Genomic DNA, 18,947 nt, shown 5'->3' on the forward strand with positions numbered 1-18,947 from the left:
GTCATCCTACGGCTCACCATGGAGCATATATTTAAAATATTTAATTTTGGTGCTATCTAGATTTTTGGTCAGTCATAAAGCTCCTCAGCCAAAAGTCTATGGCTCTCTTATAGTGGCTTTTGTAAGATCCGATTTGTTTTTATTATGTTACTTTTTCTGGAAGTAAAAGTTGTAAGAGAAGATGCTTGAGTTCTGGTCTCAAAATCCTGAGCTAAAATAAAACACGGGTCCACCAGTGGGATGAAAAAGGCAACAAGTACATTTTGAACCCTCAAAAATGTTAAATATGTGCAGCAAAGCATATAAAACCAGTAGAGAATTGTGGAAGCTCTGTGAAGCAGAAGATGCGTAATGATCTGCACCCTGAGACCTGAGTGAGCTCATTTCTTGGTAAATGAGGGGTAAACAGTCAGTTCCTGCATACTCAGAATCAAGATCTAGTTCACAAAGATATCGTGGCATTAAGTCCTCGTCTGGGGCCAAAATAAGTAACAGACTGAGGCCGTGCTCAGATCCAGGCTCCCACAGATTTTGTACTTTGTTGACAGAAGGCTAGAAAGAGAGGAAGGTGGTGTGCCAAATGCGACGCATCAGCAGATCAGTCGTTATGACTCCTCAGGCTGTTTTTACTGCGTCTGGGTTTGTGATCTCAAACCGGTTTCATTTTTAGACTGTCTTTGTAGACGATGCAATAAATAGCACTATTTGAAAATTGTAAAGTGTTGAGATTTAATGCTCAACAAACAGACATCAGTTTACTAAATTTAACGAAGTCAGGGGCCAATGTTCAAGGTGAACTCTTCCCACTGGGTTGAGGGTGAGAGTCCACATCAGGAGGAAGAATCCAAGCATCTTTGTTTGGGAATGATGGTGGGATGGACTGGCAGCGGAGGCATTAGCTATATGCAGACTATATGCAGTGCTTGTGTCTTGAAACTGTTATAAATTATGCAATTTCTAATATTCATGAGTCAATATTTTGATCACTTTGGCGTGTGGTTTAAATCAACAATTATCATAACACATTTTTCAAATTATTCAGACAAATAATGCAAAGAAAACAAGTTCATATTCATTTAGAAACAACAATATTAATGTTTTATCTCAGGAAGAGTTCAGAAATCAATATTAGGTGGAATAATCAGAAGGTTTTCAGTGCAGTGGTCTCCTTATTTTTTCCAGAGCTCTAATACAAAATTATAATTTGAAACTTGAAACTGTTTTAAAATGTATTAAGGGTTTATTTTGAATATTTTAAATACATTAAATTCATCATTAGGGCTGATTTTTGAATTAGTACATCATCTACTTCATTGTAGTTTTAATCAATTCAGTGTGGATAATTATAGAGAAGGTGTCTACTTAAGGAAACCAGTAGCTTGTTCTGAATCATATTTCAGTTCTAACCTTTGTCCCAAAGTTTCTTCTGAAGCAGGAAGGAAAACAAAGCTCAGGAAGGAGTGTTTGACCAGCTGGAAGGTGAGAGGACAGGAAAAATTGACAAGCATAAACAAAAGCATCAAGGAGAGAACAAACGGAGAAGAAAACTTATTACAGCGATAACAGGATAAGGATCCTGTCTAGTGTAAAGTATTTACGTCTTGAGTTTGTATTCGCATTAAATCACGGTGCAATCACAAACCTTAATGTATTTTAATGGGATTTTACTAGTGAGTCAATACTTTGTGGAACCACCTTTTGTTGATTTATCGATCAAATCTAGGTCTGGACTTTGGCTAGGCCATTCCGACAATATGCTGTCGTCCAAACTGCCTCCTGCTGTTTCGTCAGTCTCCAACAGGTTTGCTTCCAGGATTACTCTGTATTTAGAGCCATCCATGCTTGCATTAACTCATGTCTTACCTGCAAGAGAAAAGTAACCCACAGCATGATCAGTGGGGCCGGCATGTCCAGGATGGTGTGCAGTGTTAATCCTGAGGGTTAACACTGCACTGATCCTGCATGTTTGCCTAATTTTACTCTGAAGACAACTGATTTTATTTAGAGATTTGAGAATAAAGTGGGTTGAATGCAAATGCAAACGCTTTTCAGAATTTTATTAAAAAAAAAACATCATAAAATGTGTATAAATTTCTTTTTATTTCACAATTATGCAGCAAAACTATTAAATAAAATAGAAAAAATGGATAGGAGTGTTCGGTTCGAATCAGACAAAATGTGAAAAATTTAATGTAATGCTTTTTGAAGAAGATAAATAGAAAAGGTTTAGAGAGAAGCAGAAGTCTGTATCACTGTAATGAACATGTTGCTGAATAATCTGAGTATTTCTCAGATTTTCCATCAGATTACCTGTGAGTAAATTAATCTACATCTTTCCTTAAACTGAATCAGCCTTTTATTCATATATGGAGCTAAATTACAGGCATTACACCCTCCTCTGTGCAAAGAAGGAACAGAGAGGCCCTCCTCTCCACTTTTAGAGTAACTCTTCAAAGGATTTTAATAATCCTGAGGCTGCAGATCAGTATCTGAACCTTGATTCTTCTCTTCAGCTTGTATAACCTCATTTGGCTTTCATGGCATGCGCCGTTGCCCCGAGAAGTCATATATTGAATTTAGCTGCCTGAAAAAGTAGAAATGACTTCAGTTGGGACTCTGATCCAAAAGCTGCACTGTGAGCTCATGAGGTGCATGTAAGGAAGAATTGCCTTCTGTTCATCTTTCTGAATGTTTTGCAGCTTCTGTCAAAGGCTTTCTTTACATTTTCAGTCAGCATGAGTGAACGTGTGACGAACCAGGCCCATGAATCATGGCATCTGTATGTTTTGCATGTATGAGTGGGCTCTCTATGCCCCGGGGATCTACGCACACATTCAAATATGGCTTTTTTTCTTCTTTTTTTTTTTAAGAAAGAAGGGTGTGCGTGAGAAAGCAAGGGTCAACAACCAGAGTGTGTGTGCCTCTCAAAGACAAGGTTCTAGTGTGAGAGCAAACAGCAAGGAGCTCTATCATGGGATAAGTACAGGTTGGACATAACAAGGGGTAGTTAAGTGGAAAGGACTAACAGATGCTGGGGGGAAGAAGGAGCCTCACCACAGCTGAAGTCCTGACACCCCAACACATGAGACGCATTTATATACAGTGAAAACGTAGCTTTGCTGCGGCTCAGACAAACAAGTTTACTGCTATGGCTGCAAAAACAGTTTGTACCTCTTTAAACTATTTTAGCTCCAGAGGCATCTTGAAAGTGTCCTTCGATGTTAAAACAGACAAACTGCTGCATTCACAATGTCAAGGAGCCGAACGAGTAAAATTCTAAAAAAAACATTACTTGTGCAACAAGTGCTTTTAAAATTGCATTGAACTGAAATGAAATTGTGGTGAAAAAATTAGTCAACACCTTTAAAAGCCATTTCTGATTAAAAAAACAAATAAGACTGGGATCTGGTTGCAGAGGTTGGGACCAAGTCCGTGTTTTGCAAGTCTCATGTCAGTCTCAAGTCTTTATCCACAAGTCCCGAGTCAAGTCTCAAGTTAAGACAGGCAAAAGTCAAGTCCAAAGTCTGAAACTTGGAATTTCAAGTCCCTTCGAGGTTGTTGTTTTTTCTTTGACAATGTTATGTGCAGCTGTACACAAAGCATAAAAAACACCACCTCTATCTTGCACAGTTCAGGCACAGAACATGGGACCCCGCTCACTATCGACAGTCCTAATAACACAGTGCACATTATTTGTTGATGCGTTTGAAGGACCAGATTTATGACAACATAGCATATAAGTGAAAGCTAAGATGTGTCATCAACATATCCCAGAGTACACTTGCTAACAACAAGGAGCTAGCTAAAGCCTAAGCTAAAGAAAAATAGCTACCACCTGCCGTTCTTTGTCCAACTTCAAATGTCAAACAAAGTTGGACATTGCTGTATCTCAATCTGAGATCCTCTTCTAGCAGGTTTTGCATTTTGCACTGTGTTTTTTTTTGTTGTTTTGTTTTGTCTTTTTGATACTTCATTGTTGATGTACCCAAAAAACATCGTTTGTTTGTCTCTGGCTTTTTTCACCCGATTTTTAAATTTTTAAATCTTGTTAATTTGATTGGTTGTGCTGCAGCTTACGGAATGAGTGAAATTAATTAATGGGGCCCACTTAATAATATGTGTTTTTAACTTTAGATTTTGGGTAAAACATCACGTTTTTCAAGTAAACAGGCTCAGTCAATCAATCTGATTTTATTTATATAGCACATTTCAGCAGCAAGGCATTTCAAAGTGCTTTTCATCATGTCAAACACAGAAACACAAAGCAACATAGAATCAACAACCAAAACACGACATTAGGTCAGGTTCCATCAATAAATTTGTAATTGATTACGTTTCAAATACAATCCTAAACAGGTGGGTTTTTAGTCGAGTTTGCATCCATAAAAGGTTTACCTGTTAAACTCCTGCTGTGTTATATGGAACAAAATACCTATTGCTATTTTTATTCCCCCTCACGCTCACAATCACACAGTTAAAAACGATGTAGACAGCATTTTAATGGGCTTCTGGCACAAGGCTCCGTACACCTCTTTCACAGAATTTTGAGCAGGGACTCGGCCGTCCCTCACGGATTTTTGTGCAATTCTATTGTACCTGTTAGTGTCTAGAATTTAAAGGGTTTCCATTGCGCGCAATGACCCTCAAGTCCAATTCAAGTCCCATGTCAATGGGGTAAAAGTCAAAGTCTATCCCAAGTCTGAACATTTTTTCAAGTCAAGTCTATAGTCTTAATATTAATGACTAGGAGTCCCCACCTCTGCCTTGTTGATGGTTTAAAAAAGCCCTGCGGTGTCTTTGAAACTGAATTTGTTCAATAATACCTCTCCCCAGGAAAAAAAGACCAGTTCACATAGTTAAACTTCCCAAAAATAATGGAGGATGAATGTATGTAAACCTCTGACTGGAACTCCACCACCTAAAAGCTCGGCTGGTTTCCTATTTGTGTGGATCAGTCCTTAAATCTTGCATTTAGGAAAGCTGTTGCACAAAGTGTTGACCAGAATAATGTTGGACATATCCACTTACACAATTTCACAGCCATCCAGCGGAAAACCAGCACTTCCTTTGGCCGTGGTCGGACTCGACACAAACCGCCTAATTCATCTATAACTGGCTGCTGTTGTGGCAGCCTGGTGTTTTGCCATGATTGAACTGCTTCCTGTCCCTTTATCGTCAGCCGGCACAGAAACTAATCTTGCTCTATGCACAATCACAATAAAACTATAAGAATCACTTTCACCATGATTTCCACCCCCACAACCCACCCTCCACCCCACACACACACACACACACACACACTGTCTCCTCACACACAAACCACTGGCATACCAGAGAGCCTATATTTAAAATCAGACCCGGAGATGTTTTTTTTTCCAGCATTTAGATATTTTATCAACAGTGGTCAGTGTGGATGCTTGGGTGCACAGAGACTCTGAATCAGGGAGGAGTTTGGAAAACAAAAGGTGTCACAGAATAAGATCAGGAGAACAGGAAGGCCGCCCTCTTATAATAAGATAATGATCGCATGATGAAAAAAAAGGGAGTGTGATTATGAGACGCATGCGCCAGGCCTGAATAGTTACAAATTTGCCACGGCTGCAAAATACCACCTTCCAAACGTGTAGCCGTTCCAAATGCGGCCCTATCATCCCACGTCTCGTTTTCAAAGCCTCTCTTTTCTCCCTCTCTCCTCCCACCACAAATCCCAGAACCTCTAGCGATGCACAGAGAAAGAGGGAGAGAAGGAGAGGAGACGAGGGGAGCGTTTAAATCTGGCGTTCCGTGAGTGGTCGGGTCGGTGTCTGGAAACCTTTCACATCCTGTTTACGGCGGGCAGATTTCAGCCTGGGGACCGCAGAGAGCTGGCAGGGCCCCCGCCTGAACGCGGCTCCTGCTTCTCTTTCCTATCTGCTCCCTGAACTCCTTCGCTTTTTCATCTCTGCAGAATCTGCGAGGCCTCACCTCGCCGCCACCGCCGCAGGCTTCAAATTAACACCTTTAAGCCTAGAGCAAACACATCTGGTGTGGCTACCACCGAGGCTCGGTCCTGATGGAAAAACAAAGGCTTTTCTGAGTTTTAATATACAGAAACACGTTTAGTAAACCTATGTAGTCGTATTTACAGGGTCCAACGTCAAACGGAAAATTCCAGAGAGTGAAGCATGACTGTGAGGAACAAAAAAAAAGTCCTGACGTCTGATTCAGTTTGCCAGGAAGGATCCATCTCAGTTAGCAGAGTTCTCCTCTGCTTTTATCAGCGACACTTGCAGGATTTGACCACCATGTTGGAGAGCTGCTCGACTCGAGGCGTGCGGCCAAAGAAGTACATGATGGTGAGAGGCTCCAGGTCCTGAGGGACGCAGCAGGGGGAGGCGGAGGCCTCCGGGTTCAGCTTGTTGTACAGCGGCAGGATCTGACCAGAGGAGAGACAGGAGAAGATTTTTTATTAAATACCACAAAAATCATTTTTTCTTCTGAGAACGATGAGATCCTGCCTCAGCAAGGGTTTTGGCTGAGGGCTTTGGTTGTTATACAAGAGTTGTCGGGTTGTTTTTCTTACATCGCCAGGCAACTAAAGCATGGTTTGACTTTGTGGGAAATAAGAGTTATATAAGAAAACTTGATGCCATTCTCACATTTTTATGGTAAAAACAAAACAGCAGCCAGAAGACAGTCGACAATACAGTCCTGGTGGAAAGTTTCTGGACTTATTCTAATAAATCCACATGCAATTCTCTGCAGTCTCAAAATAAGAACTGAGTTAAACCAATGGATCACTATTCAGACTTTTTATTTCATTAAAGCCTTTCTGGCAGCTCCAGATATTTCAGGGAATTATCCTACAAGTGGCACATTTTTCTTCTGAAACGTTTCACCATTCTTCTTGGCAAAAATGTAAAAATTTAATCGGTCTGAATGAGGAATGTGGATGTGAAGCCAGTTGGGAGTCTCTCTGGAGATCCTCTGCTGGCTCACAGACTCCCTCCCCGTTTTCCTGAAGAGACTACTGTGTTCTGCTGGTGGGTTCAGGTCAGCGGCTCTCACACGTTTTACAAGTGAGCAGCCATTTAATATCAGGTTTATTATTTAGCACCAGAAAATCTGTCATGAAATGTCTTTATCTGAGGAATGTCATAGTGATCATGGTTTCTCAAAAGGATATTCTCTTTGTTTACTGATATCCTGATATCAGCAGAAATATAAAGGCTAACAATAAATGTTAGAAATTTAAAATGTAACTTGGATTAATGAATGAATAGATAGGAGGAAGGATGGATGGATGGATAAGCAGAAGGATGTCTGGATGAATGGACAGATGAAGGGATTGATGGATGGATGGATGGATGGATGGATGGATGGATGGATGGATGGATGGATGGATGGATGGATGGATGTCTGGATGAATGGACAGATGAAGGGATTGATGGATGGATGGATGGATGGATGGATGGATGGATGGATGGATGGATGGATGGATGGATGGATGGATGGATGGATGGATGGATGGATGGATGGATGGGCGTATGGATGGAACTAATGTTCAGGATTTCTGATATTTTTCAGGGAACAGGGAATAAAATAAACAATCTGTGAATATTTTAACTTTTTTGTATCGTCCAATAATGTCCAGATCTGAAAGATACTTCAAGGACAGTCTGTATTTTCCAGATCTGACGGTTCTGCAGCAGCAGCCTTCATGCTTGTGGAGCTGAACGTGTTTAATCAGCCTGTACGCTGTGTGAGGTGGCAGCCATTCATGACACTGGGTTGAACCAGCCTCAGCTAACTGAGCTGCTAGCTACCACAAACAAAGGTCTTCAAGCTTATTTAGGAGAAAAACATTTCCCACACTTCAAACCATCCATGTATTAAAGTCAGGCAGAGAGCTGATTTGAGCTTGGATCAGGCAGGGGTCCGTTTCACCAGAGAGACTGCTCAGATTTTTCTTGACAATAGCAGATGTTTCTGTTTATATAATTTGGCTGCGTGTCCACGCTGACATGTCTGTCAGTGTTTCCAGTGAAAATTATTTAGCACGAGAGGCCATGAATCTTCACATTGGAGGAAAATATAACTTGGAAAAAAAGAACTCATTTGTCTTCACTTGGCCTTACTGGAAAAGGTTGTCGACAATCTTCATTCCATAATAATTGGCACACAAAAAGCCCAAAACGAAATAAGAATGCAGCGATTTGAAGGTCTGAGGCTATTAGTCAATAGAAAACAGCAGACGACCCACAAGTTGGATGTAGAAACTGCAGGAAAGTTAGGAAAGGAGCATTTTTTCCTCCTTGTTGCATCAGATCTTTTTATAACACTATTGGTGTTCGGACTGAAACCAAATGTAGTTTTGAGAGTTAAATGTTTTCCCATCATTTCTTGATATACGATTTCAGCTGCTGAGCGGATCAATTTGTGAGCCAAATGTGTTCGGTGGTCGACATGTCAGAACCGCAGACAAATTACAGAACCAGCTGGAGTCCTTTTCTACAGGGACACCTGGTTTTAATACGTGCAGAAAGAGATTTAGGATTTTGAGAGAATCTTGCTGAAATAAGCAAAACGAAACACCTAAGAAACGTCAGTCTGACGTTGTGATGGCGTTCTGGGATGGTTTTACATGCAGCTACCGGTACGCTTTTATCTTGTCATTGCCAAAAGTGAGCAGGTAATGCTGTGCAAAACTTTAAAACCACCAATTTCTTCTTACTTTGCTTCAAATGAAACAGCTGTTCTTAATATCTTGAATGAATGAAGATTTATCAAAAGAAAAAAGAAATAGGTGTTTGGAGACCAATTAAGAGCAGAAACGTCTATTGGTAGATGTTTAGCTGAAAAATGTATCACGATATAAAGAGTTTCACATCAGTTGATATCAATAATTAGATTTTTTTGTTTGTTTTTTAAATATTTGAAATACTGCCAAACTGGTGGTATGACTTTTTCTTTTTATCCACCACAGTTTTCACTCTGTACCATCGTTTTTTTTTATTTTAAGCAGATATAAGGCACGATGACGGGACCTTAAACTGCTGTTACTCAACAGGTTGTTGCTAGGTAACCAAAAGTGAGTGAGTTGCTAGGTAACCAAAGAGTGAGTGAGTTAGATTCCACCAAACTTTGCTTAGCTGGCCGTGAGTAGTTGAGCAGCTAAAGTCTTTCCTCTGCCTACATCGCCCAGAATGCTGTGCGTTTCTGGATCAGAGTTCAGTGAATAGTCTATGTATTGAATATTGAACCCTTATTTCTGCAGGTTTTCTTCTGGTTCCTACAGTTTCTAAAAGTAGAGGCAGATCCTTTAGTTATCAGGTTCCTCTTCTGTGGAACCAGCTCCCAGTTTTACATCCTGTCTACTTTTAAAATTAGGCTTACATTCAACAAGTAAATACAAACATATAGTGTGTCTATAGGAATGTTACTCATGCATAAAGGAATAGTAATTTGTTGACATGTTTAGTTCGTAAAGAGAAATAAGATGAAAGTGATTTTACAGGCTCTGTATTTAGTCACAAAATCCTGGATCGGTGCATCTCCACTGATCTTAAGAATCTATTCTTCACAAACCAGCCAGATTGTTCATCTCCAGTCATACATTACTTTAGCGTTTGATCCCTGAAACTCACCATGTTGTAGTGGTTGTTGGCACTCCAGAGGTACGGACAGTTACCAGCACAGAAATTGGCTGTGTAACCTTTTGGCTCGTGGATCCACTTCCAGTTGAGGTCCCGCCTGAAGTCGATGTAGAGCGAGCGCAGGCAGCAGCCCTGATCCGACCCCCTGGGAAACACAAAGGCAGACACACAAAGTGACTTTTCAGCTTTCCATCCCGCTCTGCAGTGTCTGGGGCAGCGGCCCAGGGCTGGGTCATGGGAAAATTACAACAGGTTACTGCCATCACAAAGTAATGATCATGCAGGGCTGCCAGAGTTTTCTCCTGCAGCACGAGGTAGTCTAAATAAAACACTGCACACCCGTCGGCCTGCTCTCTAAACACAGGGTCAGGGCTGTTAGGGTTGCCACACAATACTCTGCAAAGTGGGTCAGGAGGGAAAAAAATGAAATATGGCATCCACCGCAGCTATTCTTCAAAATGACCAAACTGAAGACAGTGGAGGAGCGTCAGAGCTGTCAGTCAGAGAGAGAAACCCGCACATGAGCGGCTGGAAGGCGGCCTACCGGGTGCAGGTTGTGGTTTCTGTGGCCGCCGCCCGCCGCTTACGGTTCTTCTTGGCCGGGTTGTCCACTCGGTCGCTAGGCAGCAGGGTGAGGATGAGGTGTGGTGTCTTGGTGCTGAAGTCTGGCTGGCCTTTAACCTGACCGGGCTTCCTCATCTGACGAAGCCGCTCGTCATCGACACCTACAGAGAGCGACCAGACGGTCAGATAAACAACCACCAGCTGTTCTAAAATTCACTCCAAAAATAATAAAGATAAAAAATACTTTACTGATCCCAAAGGGAAATTAAATGTTAAATGTTGTTTTAACTCAAATTATTCCAGATTCCTCAAATAGTTATTTCCATTTGTTATTTTGATTTTATGTGATAAATCAAAATAACAAATTGCAAAAGTTGTTACGCATAAAAATCTGAAAAGTGTGGCATGCACATGTATCTACCCCCTCTGAGTCGCTTCTCGCTCCACATGCAGCTTTATGTGTTTTGATTGAGATAGCTAAAGCATAACATCACACTTTTCAAGCTGAACCACAAATTGTCATTTGAAGTTTAGGTGTATACTTTAACTAGGCCATTCTAGATGTACAGTTTGGGTTGTTCCCCTGCTGGAAAGCAGACCTTCGCTTCAGTCTTTGCTGCCTCTGACAGGTTTCTTACGTAATTGCTCAAGCAAACTCATTCCCACAGCATGGTGCTGCCTCCACCGTGTTTTACAGTAGGGATTTTGTTATCAGGGCAGGAAATATGCTGTGTTCGTTTTAACAAAGGTTTGGTTGTGTTCATTGTTTGTTTACTAATTTTCTCTGACAAACCTCAGAGGCTTCTACTGAATATAAACTCTTGCCACACAAAAACTAAATCCTTTTAAAATACAGAATTTTGTTTTCCTCTTTACACTATAAACACAAAAACAAAAATATAGAAATAGAGTGAATTAAAATGCCTACAACTAAGCGTGCGCAATTTGTCACTGGGTTCACTTTTAGTGACCGTATCACTAAAATACATACAAATGATAACATCTAAATGCAAAGTGTTTGTTTCTCTATAATTATGAACGCAGACAAATGCTGCAGCTGTGCTTTTCTTTCTCCAATGACTTTGTGCTTCTGAGGAAGGCAAGAGAAAAAACTTATTTTCCAGGTTTTTAAATTTTTTAAGGAGTAAACGAAGCATAAAGGAATGCAATACAGATGTACAGAAAAAATCCAGCACTGACGACCTGACAGTTTGTCTGACTTTATGATTTTACTGTCTCTTTTTGAACCAGGAGCACAAACACAAGCCCCTGCTTGTCTTCCGAGTATCACAAATTGCATTTTTTTTTTCCCCCGAGTGTGAGAAAAAAAAATTTCAGACTTGGCAGAGCTGAGTGCAAATCCTTTGAGCACCATAATTTGAGGGCCTACATGAGGCAACACACACAGTCTGGAATAAAACAGTATCTCAGTGTGCAGAGGAACAGTTTCGCCTTTATTCCTGCACGATAGTGAGCAAGTGATTCATGGATCCTTTTTAAAGCTTCTTACATAATATTCTCCTCTTTGAGTTCACAGCTCATGATCTGGAGGATGGATGGTATCATAATAAATCTGCAAAGCCACATTTCTCATTTTCACAGCGATGCAGCAGAGGTTTAGGTTTGCTTCTTTTGTGTTCTGCGGTTCTCCAAGCTGTTTATTTTCACATGCAAATAATGTGCAGTCATGTATAAACAGTCAACATCTAAACAAACAATGTTCAGCCCACAAAAAAGGCAGCAGTCCTGCTCAACAGGCTGAACCCCAAACGCATAATTCATCTGAAGCAAAGACATGAGAACGAACCAGCGAACAGCGCCTCCAGCTCCTCGCTCTTGTTAGGGACAATGTTGTTGGTGGATGGGACAAAGGTGCAGCAGGGACAGTGGACGCCCAGCTTCAGGCCGAGATTGTTTTCTGAAGAAGAACGGGGTAGAAGAAAACATGAAGATGAACCATACAAACAGATGTTTGCATCATAAGCGGCATGAAGCTAACCTGGATCTGACACCCAGTCTTTGATTGTTTCTGTGACGTCCATAGAGAGCCAGGCTCCTTTAGCTCTCAGCTGGACGGTCCGAGAGTCGATGTAGCGCTGAGTGGACGTGCTGTCTTCCTCTGGCTTCAGTATCTGGAAGAACAAACACACAGGAAGAAAAGGACAGAGTTCATGTACTCCGGCAGACGGGACTGGCAGACCAGTCGGAAACACAGAAATCACATTTTGTATGTTCAGTGAATAATGTGGCCTTGCTAACTGGCTAGCTTTTGCTAGAAAGTGTGTTTGTGTAAAACTAAAATCTGCTGTCCACACAGGCTGACACTTGAACAGGGAACTTTATGAAGAGTCCAGATAACTTTGGGTTTAAGGCGGACTTCAGCAGACAGCAGGATGACTGAACAGATTTTAACCCACAACTTTCATAAAACATGCTGGGTTTAAAAAAAGCTTTGAAAAAGTTTAGATTATATTTAAAATCTAGGACATATCACTAGATGTGATGCTGCTCAGCCTAGAATATGATAACTCACTGAGTCAGAAAAATCTCTGCTCTCTTTATTGTATTTAGAGAGCAAAAGTTTGTTTTTCTGCACATTTTGTTTTTGTTCTGTTCTTATATTTGTCTAAATTTGGATAATGTAGTTACGTTTTCTACTTTAAAGTATGCAGCAAATTGTTGAAATATATAAAAAGCATTAGATTCAACTGCACATTATACCATGTTTATGAATTCCTACCTAAAGTTAAATGAAAACTGTTAAAAAAATTTAAAAAGTTAAATCACACAGAGAGTCAGGAAGCTGCAGCAACCAACACAGTCTTTCTATTACTACTGTTGGAAAAACTTCAAATTCACATAAATTAAAAAATCTACGATGCAAGAGTTTTATGATAAATTCCTCCATTTCTACACTTACTTCACCACTCCAGGACCAAATAAATTAATTGATTTGTTTTTTGGGTCATTGTATAGTTTTATGATTGGTGGAAGCAAAACAACAAATCTCAAATACCAATTTAACTGAGAAACATTTAGAGTTTATTTAAATATAAGTGGTTGAGAAAATGCCAACGCCATTATTTGTCTTCCTTTGTAACAGGAAACTGGTCGTCTGATGCTACACCACACAACACTAACAGTAAATTACTTTACAGCCAGGTTTTTCAAGAATGAGTACAGGAAATACTCTGCTTTCAAAATAAAGGTCACATTAAAACAAAGTTTTTTTCCTGAACAGTAAGTCAACAACAAAACTCTTGTATTTCCTAGTGGATGTGGTGCAGCACACACAGCGGTTAAACCAGCAGACCAAAAGTGGTGGAGCTCAGTTTGGGTTGCTAGGTAACGGAGCTGGGCTTGGTTGGGGTTGCTAGGTAACGGCACAGTCCCCGTTCATTTGTGACGTAATAAATCTGCTAATTTTTCAGACACCAAAAATTGCCAAAAAACACCTTTGTTTAAACGGCTGGTTTGGTTTTAGGAGGAGTTGAGACCCAAATTGTACAAATGTAACAATTTGTTCAGCTCTGTAACTTGTGAAATTAGATTTTAACCTTTGACATGAAACATGTGAGCCATGGACAAGGTGTACCTGGTAGAGCTCCACTCTTTGCTCCGAGGCCCGGGCCTGTGGGTTTGGAGCTCTGAAGATCCTGAACTCAGCCTTGACCAGGGTGCTGTTGATCAGGTCCACATCCCTGACGTCAAAGTGGACCACTCGGTAGTAGAGGTTCGGTGCCACCGGCTGCACAGCATCTGGACGGGAAAGAAATCCAGAACTATGACTAACGGTCAAGTCTTCAGACTGTGGGACTGATGCATTGTCTCGGACATAATTACGGCTGATGAGAGTCTTCAGGCTAAATTACAGGCTTAAAGTGTTGGGTTTTATGTATAATGTATGGATGATTGATGGGTAGAGTGCTTGAAAAATCACCCAGTTATGTAATTACATAATACCCAGCTCAATTACCCTTCAATCTGAAACAGGTCTGTTAAACCAAAACCCACTGCCACCACAAAAGACTCGCTAAATGGTTCCTCTGCAGCAGCGCAGCACATTGGACACCCCATCTTAAACAACCACACTTTTAATGCGCCAAAAACTTTTATGAAATGAAGCGATCCCACTCTAAGGTAAGCTTTTTTCTTGTTAGAGTGGTTGATTCTCTATCAGCCTCTACATTTAAAAATGTGATCCAGGAGTGATCCAATTAATTCCTATCCAATTGTTAATCAATTAAACAGATCATCCCTACACATCGTTGATGTAAAGTCCATCAGAAACACTCAGCTCTTTGCACGTTAGTATTTGAAGTATTTGTCTGGCTGCAGATGCATCCTTTGCTACAAATGATCAAGTGTGCACTAAAGGAACGCTATGTTATTGCATTTTAAACAATAAAATGTTTATTTCCTTTTTTAAAAAAAAATAAACTTAATTATTTGTTTACTTGCATTTTTACTGTACTTCTAATATTGAATAAAATTAGCTAAAAAATCTGCAGAATGTTGCGATTTTTTATATTCAATTTATCAATTGATCGTAAGACTAATTGATAGAGTAATCAATTACTACACGTCCATGCATATCTACTGTCCACTTGTAAAAATTGTGCACAATATTTTATAACTCCAACTTAAAGTTTAAAATGACAATTATAAAAAACCACACAGTTTGAGTTTTTTAGAACTTTCAAACAATTTGCAAACAATCCAAAATTAGACATTAGTTTAGGCAAAACTTTATATTTATTTACTTTTTGGTGTAAAGGAAATGACTCACCTATGTGATCATTTGTGCAAGAAACAAACCTGTTACAATACAATCTGGTTTTATTATTAATTAAACTAATTTATAATTTTAGAACAATTTTAATCAATGAACAATATCCTACTGAAAGCAGATAGAAGATCTGCTGAAAGATGACGGTTCTCTCTGGTCTTTAGCACATTTTTTTCAGCTTCATAAAAACAACGTGAGTTCAGATACTGTTCATCAGACGGATTTTTTTTCTCTAAACCTGAGAAGTCCTTTGTTTGTCTACACCACTGATTTTTTTTTAGCAACACGCCACAGGCAGGTGGAAGAACATGAGGGAAGTTCCAAGGCATTTCATTGGTAATGACTCGGAGCTCATCAGCACAGAAAAATCATTAAAAATACCAGTGGAGACATGCAAAAAAGCTGCTTCGAAAGTATTATTTGATTTCTGTCATTTTAAGAAAGATTATTGAGGGATTGAGCCATTTTCAATAATAAAAACTAGTTTTTCAAAGTTCTTACTCCTTTTACGTTGTCTTCTTGTGTTGTGAGAGATGTCTTTCACGTTTTCTGAATCAGAAAATGGCTTCTTGGTTGGATGAAAATAGTTTAAAGTATAAAAATGTTGAAGGTGTTGAGATTATTTTTGCTCTTGGCTGTAAAAAGAAATTACAAATAACTTCCTGTTTGGTGTTGAAGCCATGTTGTTCCTCTGATGGTAACTTGATGTCAACACTAGTGCATATGCAAGCCTTGCATGTAAACTTTTAGCTGCCCATCAAAAAAGTTTAAATTTCCGGTTGAAATCCGTCAAAAGCAGAGACGGATTTCAGTTCGATAGGGATTGTAGACATTTATCACTATGGAAACTATGTGATGAGGAGGTTTAAACTTGGCAGAATAAAGTTTAAACATTAATTTTTAAAGTATAGCTCACACATGCCCTTCAAACCAGAGTGTTAGTTTTAAAGTGATAAAACACATAAAGAAGAACCAACATTTTTTATAAAGGATTAATTTTTACTTTCACATCAAAACTAACATAAAATAATAACAAAATAAGAAACTCGGGGTTTGTAATTAAGCTAAAGATTATTTGATTACTAAACTAGTTGATTATTTAAATCATTTGGACTCTCAAAAATAAAATATTCATAATTCCTGTTTGGATCCCACATTACTAATGCAACCAAACCATTAGCCATGAAATACGAATTATTTAGCCCTTGAAAATAAAAGTGTTTTTCATTGTTTGATCAAGTGTTACAACTCTGATCTATGTTTCTCTGTAATGAATCATTTCAAGGGTGCACTGAACAAGTAATGCCAAACGTTATGCACCAAACAGTGATGCAACATCAACATTTCTCCAGGGATTTTTGGAGAAATTAAATTAAAGAATAGGGAGATTACAGATGGTTTAACAGTTTTAAAAGTAAGCCACTTTTGGTTTAACCCTTCAATAGTCATTACGTTTCCTTCCCTCACTGAAATTCACTCCATATACTGACACCTAGTGGGAATCCAGTGTAAATGATATCAGCCCATAAATCTGGCAGCTAGAAAAAACCACAGAGAATCACCTGGGAATCTATCAGATTGTCTCGGTGACATGACGCCGTTACAGGGAAATAAAGTGTAAATCACATCAATGAACAGCAAATAAGGAATGTGCGATGTTTACATTCTGACGGGTCGATTAAATGTTGGGAAAAATTTAATTTATCAGCTGAAATACAAAGGATGACATAAAGCGTCTCAGGTTGGGAAGTGGAGCTAATGTTCAAGTCAAATCAAGATGCTGATAAAAAGTGGCTACAAGACATTTAATTTCTATAACTGTGTTTAAACTCATAATCTTCTGTTTCTTTAAATGTTATGAATTTAATTGCCCCTGTGGTTTTCTCTCAGAAAATGAGTTACTGATACATATTAGTTGTTAGTTATTAATCTGTTGTTTTTTTTCTCCAAATCTAAACCCGCGTGTTCACCTTGGAGGGCAAGTCAAACAAAAAAATATTGTTTTTAATTATTAAAACAGTGACGAGCGTCCTTTAAAACATTCTGGCACCGAGCCATATTTACAGCTGACCCTGTTAACCTCCGGACACTTACTGGAGTCGGTGCGCGGGGGCTGCATGTCGATCCTCTGCACCTCTTTGGCGTAATAATCCTCCTCGCTGCTCTCGCGCTCGCACGCGGACTCGGCCAGCCGCGTGCGCTCCTTCAGCAGCTCCCGCGTGCTGTTGTAAAGCAGCATGATCTCGGGTGGCACAAAGCCCGACCGCCGATTGTTGTCGTCCTCCGGCGGGCTGCGGATGCGCAGCTTGCTGAGGATCTGGCCGCGCACCGCCTCGATGCGCCGCGACTTCTGCGCGTCCAGGTCGATGGACCGACACGTGTTGATCGCCTCGGAGAGCCGCAGAATGAGCAGGAGGGCGAGGAAGGGGAGCCACATGGTTGCCCGGGATGAGGGAAGAAACGAGCTCCGTGAACGGTGAGGCTGCGTCTCCGATGCGCAGGAAACGTGATCCAAAAGTGCAAACAGTCTCAACTTTTTCCACCTCGGATTTATTAGAATAATAACAGATAACTTTACCTCTCTGCTCTCATTAAGTTGTACGTGCGCCCTTCATATATTAGGAATAAAAAAGGCATTGTCATTACTTTAAAAAATAAAAATAAAAAAAGATTAAACCAAACTAAATCACTGACTTATTCGTCTTTCTAACTAAATTGGGAATCAACGTCCAGTTGTTCCGGTGCCGGTGCGTGAGAAATTAAAGCTTCATCAGTCTCCGCTTCCCGCCGTCCATCCTCGCATATTTGAGTAGCTTTCAGGAGACCAACGCAGAGTAAATTACAGGAGCTCAGCCCATGTCTCAAATCCTCCACACAGAAAAACCTGCAGCGGCCGCAGTTTATCCGAGGATGCACGACTCCGGCGCTCTCACCTCTGAAAGACGCATCTGTGGAGCAGAAAACTGGCCCATATCCGCTTCCACGAAATACAGCTACAGTCCCAAAAAGACTGGGAAGGCTGAATGCACTTAGAAAAAAAATATAGGCCTATATATGAAAAACAGGTCTGATTTATGTTGGAACAAACACGGCAAGTCCTTTACTGTCTCACATGAGCAAAAAACATGGGGAATAAAATAAAAATACACGAAGCAGAGAAACGTGAAACAAGTCCCTTTGCAGCAAACTTTCAGAAATAGAAAGAAATCTTGCAGTGAATTTGGAAATCTTCCTCTTAATGAGCGAAGTATGTCTGGTAAAAACAGACATACCTGTCACAGCGGATGCTGTGAGTGCCTTATATTGCAGATCTTCAGTGCGAAACAGAGCCCCAAGCAGAGAGAGGCTCTCAGGGAAAAAGGAGGAGGAGGCGCTAGTGGGGCGGATGCCCCCAGGGTGAAGGGAGTGTGTGTCATTATGTAGGCAGAAGTAATCCTCTCACTATAGAGGCTCACAGAGTTGCACATTTTTGCAATATTTACCCATCAGAAATGCAGCTCAGCAGGTAAACATCCAGGATTGCGCCATAATCCCTGACCAACATTAAGGCTGACCGCAGGTTTATTACCGGGGACCAGGCTATTAACTCTATACGGGTCAGCAAAACACAAGAAAGAAACTCCATTTAGCTCATGATAAATATTTGGACTCACTTTACTTACTGGAAGCCCGTTCAGAGTAATATAGGATAGAAATATCCTGTATTGTCTCACTTTGGGGTTATTGAGGTGTTACAGCTGCTATTCTACTAGTAAGCTGCTACTTTAATATGCAGGGCCGCCATATTGGATTTTAAGGTTGAGAAATTCCCAATTTATCAATTTCTAATTCCAACTTCAGTGGAGTTTCTGCCAGTGGACTTTATTTATGGCCACAATGTAAAGGGGTTGGAATACAAATGCAAAGTAAATTTTTGAAACCCCGTTTTAAAAAAGAATATTATGCCCAATTTCTCTTCA

The 18,947-nt window shown here is 40.2% G+C and overlaps 1 protein-coding gene across 1 annotated transcript; it reads right to left on the minus strand.

Moving 5' to 3' along the window:
• Window positions 1-5,366: 5,366 nt before the first annotated feature.
• LOC102223216 (transforming growth factor beta-2-like) lies at window positions 5,367-18,305 on the minus strand. Its single transcript, XM_005806534.2, has 7 exons — window positions 17,083-18,305; window positions 13,795-13,958; window positions 12,199-12,331; window positions 12,007-12,117; window positions 10,180-10,360; window positions 9,627-9,780; window positions 5,367-6,415 (listed from the first exon to the last, which is right to left on the minus strand). The coding sequence occupies exons 1-7, from the start codon at window positions 17,423-17,425 to the stop codon at window positions 6,257-6,259; spliced, it is 1,245 nt and encodes a 414-aa protein (XP_005806591.1). The 5' UTR covers window positions 17,426-18,305; the 3' UTR covers window positions 5,367-6,256.
• Between the last annotated feature and the right edge of the window lie 642 nt (window positions 18,306-18,947).

This window comes from Xiphophorus maculatus, chromosome 23 (assembly GCF_002775205.1).
Source record: "Xiphophorus maculatus strain JP 163 A chromosome 23, X_maculatus-5.0-male, whole genome shotgun sequence".
In the NCBI taxonomy this organism is placed as follows: Eukaryota; Metazoa; Chordata; class Actinopteri; order Cyprinodontiformes; family Poeciliidae; genus Xiphophorus; species Xiphophorus maculatus.

Excerpts from the sequence above, each read along its gene's own strand:
- LOC102223216 (XM_005806534.2), bottom strand. The coding sequence starts at position 17,425 with ATGTGGCTCCCCTTCCTCGCCCTCCTGCTCATTCTGCGGCTCTCCGAG. Across the intron at positions 12,332-13,794 it reads AAAGAGTGGAGCTCTACCAG|ATACTGAAGCCAGAGGAAGA; the intron begins GTACACCTTGTC and ends TTGTTCTTCCAG. Across the intron at positions 12,118-12,198 it reads AGACTGGGTGTCAGATCCAG|AAAACAATCTCGGCCTGAAG; the intron begins GTTAGCTTCATG and ends GTTCTTCTTCAG.